At 36.3% G+C, this 6000-nt stretch overlaps 1 protein-coding gene across 1 annotated transcript in view; it reads left to right on the plus strand.

Annotated features, from left to right (window-relative positions):
• The window catches only part of RSRC1 (arginine/serine-rich coiled-coil 1), a 411611-nt gene extending 406291 nt beyond the window's left edge, over positions 1 to 5320 (plus strand). The window contains exons 9-10 of the mRNA XM_011959037.1: positions 4066 to 4218; positions 4934 to 5320. Coding sequence (XP_011814427.1) covers positions 4066 to 4218; positions 4934 to 5026 — 246 coding nt within the window. The 3' untranslated portion in view covers positions 5027 to 5320. The remainder of the gene's footprint in view (positions 1 to 4065; positions 4219 to 4933) is intronic.
• The last annotated feature ends 680 nt before the right edge of the window (positions 5321 to 6000 follow it).

The raw sequence follows: 6000 nt of genomic DNA on the forward strand, positions 1-6000 counted from the left end.
AACTAATTTTTACAAACTAAACCACCAGATGGCAGCGCTACTCAAAGCCAGATATTTGATAGTAGCCATTTTGAGGTTTTGTTTTATAGTCAAGGGAAAATTTTATCTTGCAGTTTTTCTCACTTAAATAAAGTAGCAATTAGTGGTTCTCTCTACAAATTTTTAATTGCCCATTGTTAAACAATAACTTCCATGCTCTGATCTAACCTCTGAGAGCTTCACCTTCTATTATATGTAAGTACTTCTCAAAGAAATCATTAATGTACTGTATAGATAAAAACAAGATGAGATTGCTTGGTTTATATGGTAGAATCTTATCTCTGCTACCTGAAGAGGTGGTATCCACATCTTTGATAACTAGAATAATAGCACTCCACATCTTTTTAAGGCAATTTAACATGGATAGTGTCTCCCGGCTAAGCCCTATCACGCCATGGCTAAGATATGCAGAATGACACACTCTTACAGTCTCTGTAAGGCAGTATAGACTACCAAAAATCAATGTCTTGAACCTCTTGGATTAGCATATTTCCCACTTGCCCTTGTGCAGAATATTGGGCTTTTTAAATGTCCTTAGTTGTTAAAAGCGTCAGTATAACATCACTTAGGGCCACAAACCATCTAGGCACAGTGTGTTGGAGACATACAAATGTTTGAGACTTGGTGAAAAAAATTACTGACTCCAAAATATAACAATAAAGCTGCCAAAACAAATTGAATAAATATTCAAATATCTATAAAAGTTAATATTATCATTAACATTGGCATCATTAGTTGTTAGATTTAGTAGTCATAAGCATCTTAACATTTGAAAACAATTTGTAGAATAGATTTCTCTTACTTTGTAAGAATTCCTAAACATACATGACTGTCCAGATATCTGTGCCTCAGATATCTAGCCCTTTTGTCCACAAGGGAATATATCTCTCCTATGAATGCTGATCAGCTTCCATTGCAATAAAAACGAAAAAATAGAGTATTTTAATTGAATAAAATACATGCCTTAAAAAAAAAGTGGATCTCGATATCATCATCCCCAAAATAGCTCAGAACTTGTCTCCTCTCAAAACTCCACAGCCACCATTTAATTCCAAATCATCATCTCATTCTTTAACTGTTACAGTAGACCTCTGGTTTTTCTTCCTGATTTTCCTTTTGCATTTCTCTAGGACCCATTCAGCAGCCAAAACAATATTTTTCAAGAATAATTATACTTTACTGACCATCTGACCATTACAGAATAACTGGTACCAAATTTGCCCTCCCACCGTAAACAGCTATAGAACTTGACAAGATGTGTGAGGCATTGTTTGTTTAGGAATGTAACAATAGGCAGCTCAGGAGGGTGATCCTTTGGAGAAGGGAAATAAAAGGTGAGCCCCACAGTTGCCCGACTTTCTGTCTGAGGTCACTTGCCTGCTATGGTGCTGGGAAGTGATACCCATGCAGAGTGGCGATGTGGCTGTGTTAAGGAAGAAATACCCCAAGTTCTGGCCTGCAGTGTCTCACTGTCTCTTTTGCTCACTATACACCAGCCCGTGTGGCCTTTTTTCTGATCTTCAAAGACACCAAGCTCTTCTCTCTCAGAATCTTTGTCTTTTCCCTCTGACCAGAGACTTGTTCTTCCTCTTCACTTGCCTGGCTCCTTCTAAGTCTTCAGGGCTTAAATTTCACCTCCTAGAGAAGCCATCCCTAGCCACCCAATCTAAAGTAGATGTTTTTCCCTTCCTGATCCCCATCATTCTTTGTCAGCACCTTGTATATTCCTTTATAGCACATACTACAATTTGTGATTATGCACTATTTTGGAATTTATTTGTTTATAATCTGTCAACTCCATTAGCAACATATAAATGCCACTTGGGACAGGGACCATATCTATTTGACTCTGCCTGTGTACCCAGTGCTTAGCAATTAGTAGTGCTCAGTAAATACTGGTTAAATAAATGGATCTCCAACTCTAAAACAAATTAACCTATGAACAATTTAATTTATGCATACTTTATCCTGTGTATATTTTTCTTAATGACATCTGTTTTTGGCTTTGTTCAGAGAAGTGAAGTGTTCAGAAGTAGATAAGTTGAAATAAATGGAAATTGAAAAACAATAGGTGTGGAACAAATGGGTATAAAAAAGGCTACATAACAGAATTAATCTCCTATTCTTCTTGTTTTTATTTAATTTTACTTTTTAATTTCAGTTTCTCATCTAATCCACTTCATATTATCCCTGTAACTTTGCTGCTACTCAGTCACTCCCTGGCCTTCTTTCTCAGGGAAGAAGACATTGAAATGTAACTAAGTGAGCAGTAATCTGCTGGCTCTTTCAAGGCAGAAGCAATGATTTCTTAGTTGTGTCCCCAGCACTTGGTACAGTGCCTGGCACCTGGTGAATATTCAGTAAAGGTGGAATGAATTGGGAGTCTATGGTTTGCATGATAGTATAAGAAATCCTAGAGTTTTATTTTTTCCAAAGATACATTGTACTTTTTTTTCAAACTTTTATATATATATATTTTAATATTTTAAGGAGCTCCAAGACAACCTTTGAGTTCATCAGCTGATGAAAAGATAAATAAAATGTGGTAGATCCATACAATGGGACATTATTTAGCAATAAAGAATAATGAAGTACTGATATGTGCTGCAATACGGATGAACCTTAAAAACGTTATGCGTCTGGGCACAGTGACTCACGCCTGTAATCCTAGTACTTTGGGAGGCCAAGGCGGGCGGATCACTTGAGGACAGGAGTTCGAGATCACCCTGGTCAACATGGCAAGACCTCATCTCCACTAAAAATACAAAAATTAGCTGAGTGTGCGTGGTGGTATGCGCCTGTAATCCCAGCTGCTCGGGAGGCTGAGGCAGGAGAATCACTTGAACCTGGGAGATAGAGGTTGCAGTGAGCCAAGATCACGCCATTGCACTCCAGCCTGGGTGACAGAACAAGACTCTGTCTCAAAAACAAAAAAATTATGCTAAATGAAAGAATCAGTCATGGAAGACCACATATTGTATGATTCCTTTTTTTTTTTTTGAGACGGAGTCTCGCTTTGTCGCCCAGGCTGGAGTGCAGTGGCCAGATCTCAGCTCACTGCAAGCTCCGCCCCCCGGGTTTACGCCATTCTCCTGCCTCAGCCTCCCAAGTAGCTGGGACTACAGGCGCCCGCCACCTCGCCCGGCTAGTTTTTTGTATTTTTTTAGTAGAGACGGGGTTTCGCCATGTTAGCCAGGATGGTCTCGATCTCCTGACCTCGTGATCCGCCCGTCTCGGCCTCCCAAAGTGCTGGGATTACAGGCTTGAGCCACCACGCCCGGCCTGTATGATTCCTTTTATCTGAAATGTCTGGAATGGGCAAATCCATAGAGAAAGGAGATTAATTGTTACCTAGAATGGAAAGGTTGGAATAAATGGGGAATGATTGCTAATGGTATGAGGTTTTGTGGGAGATGATGAAAATGTTCTAAAGTTGATTCTGGTAATAATTGCACAACTCCGTGGATATGGTAAAAGCCATTGAATTATGTAATTTAAAAGGGTAAATTGTATGGTATATGAATTCTATCACTCAATAAGGCTATTTTTTTAAAGATAACCTTTGAATTTACTTTTCATACCTAAAGAGGCCAACTAAATGTTGGATATTTGTTGTAAGCTTGCTTCGATTAATAGAATTTAGATATATGAAATAATGTATCTCTCAATAGTATAGGCACATAAGTACCAATTTCTTAAGAAAAATATGCTCATCATAAGAAATGATGAACATTTTCTCAGCATTTTTGTGTTATTCCTAAAACAAATACAATATAGTTATTCTTATATTCTATTTCTATATATATAACTGTATTCCTAAATATAATTATTCCTAAAAGAAGCAAATATAAAAATAAAATAACTGTATTTCTAAAGAAAACAAATACAAAAAGTAGGGCCTTTTTGGAGATGGGTATCATCTCAAAGGAGACTAATTGAACAGTTGTTACTCAAAATCAGAAATATTATTGAAGTGAAACTCTAATTGTGTATTGTGTTGAAATTAATACGTGTTGTTTCTTTCAGTCAGTGGAACCTAGTGAAGTGAAACAGGCAACTTCAACATCAGGACCAGCATCAGCAGTTGCCGATCCACCCAGTACTGAAAAAGAGATAGATCCCAGCAGCATCCCTACTGCTATCAAGTACCAAGATGACAATTCCCTGGCCCATCCAAATGTAATATCCTTAAACTTTACAAATGTCAGTTGAAGTCTAATTTACTCAAATTATTTCAAACTGTTATCCTTTTGTGCTAACACCAAGAAGACCATTGGAGGAAACAGGTTCATATTCTCTTGGTAAAAATAGGCATCTGGCCCCCAGGCCAGAACTGTTTATCTAATTAGAACTGTTATCTATATTTGAATACAGTAGGGTCCAATTCATGTTGCCTAACTTGTAAACGTATTCTGTCTATGGTTAAGAAAAACAGACAAAGAGAAGCATTTTTTCCCTTTTTTTTTTTAGCTGAATTGATCAGCACCATGAGAAGTGTTTGTTTAAAAATCTAGCACTGAAAGTTCCATTTCTGACTTAGCTCTACTTTGTTCATTATCTGTGAGCACATCACTAACATCGTACTTTGCTGTCCTCTATGAAATGGTGTAATTCTGCTGTGTTTTGGAAAAGTTGTAGGAAATAAACTTCACAAATATAAGGTACAAAATTGTTAACCAATGGTGTTGATACTAGTAGTTCTTTTAATCCAAGAATTTCTGAGCATTAGTAATTCCAAATAGATAGTCATCAATTAAGAGGTCATCAAGAGTTAAACAATATCCAAATCTTGTGTTGAGAGGTATATTCTACAAAGGTGGGTTCTGTCATATTAGGTCAAATTCAACTTATTGGGAGACAGTAACATTTTTTTCTTTTTCTTTTCTTATTTCAGTTATTTATCGAGAAAGCTGATGCTGAGGAAAAGTGGTTCAAGAGGTTAATTGCTCTCCGACAAGAAAGACTAATGGGCAGTCCTGTGGCCTAAGTAATATACACATAGTTGGATTGGATTGTCAGCAATAACATTGGAAATTGAGGTTTTTAAATCCCAATATTAACTTTTTACTCTTAAAAGGATTTTTCTGATTATATATAAAGGTAGTCTCATTTCATTTGTCTCTCATGTAGGCTTGAATATTTGTTGATTTGAATTAAATCAAACATTGTGAAAATTAAAACATAAAATTTAAGATTGCATGAAAATGTTATACTGTTAATAAAGCTAACATAAATAAGTCTGTTAAAATGAATGGTACACAGTAGTGTTTCTTAGTGCAATGATGAGAATTGAATTACATGCTATAAATATGAGATTTCATCTTTCATATGGTGTTCAACCATTTTTAAATATTTTATTTCACCATATTGCAAATTTTTAGACACAATGAAAAGCACGCTAAACAATATAAGCAGAATGTGCATGTTAAAGAACATATTTATGGGAAAAAAAATTTTTGAAACTTAAATAAATTGATGATTTTGCTTGGAGATCAGCTTCTACTAGATGCTCCCTTGCAACATGTTAGCAGATCTCAGCTCGTTTTAGAAATCATATGTTCATGCTAGACCTAATCAGTTGGCCAAATACCTATGATATAGAAATAATTTCTGAGAAAACCAATAAGAGCTCTCACTTCAATCTTACTTAACCCACTGCTATTCCCTGTGGGGAAAACCAGCTAATTGTTTTGATAAGGCTGTCTGCCATTGTAGAATACCTTTCTCTAGTAGCTGAATGACAATCAACTGTATGTTCCATACTAAACATGCCAGAGATAGGACTTTTAGGCCTTGCTTTACAAAACTGGTTTTTACCAGCTGACATGAATATTTCCTGTTTCTATTTTCTCCTGTTGTCCAGTCACTCTAATTTAGTCTCTGTGAAACTGTAGCTCAGAACACAAGATAAGCACAAAAAGTCTTCAGGGTAGGACTGCCAACATATAGGACATTTTAATG

Source organism: Colobus angolensis, unplaced genomic scaffold, assembly GCF_000951035.1.
Source record: "Colobus angolensis palliatus isolate OR3802 unplaced genomic scaffold, Cang.pa_1.0 Scaffold48, whole genome shotgun sequence".
Lineage (NCBI taxonomy): Eukaryota > Metazoa > Chordata > Mammalia > Primates > Cercopithecidae > Colobus > Colobus angolensis.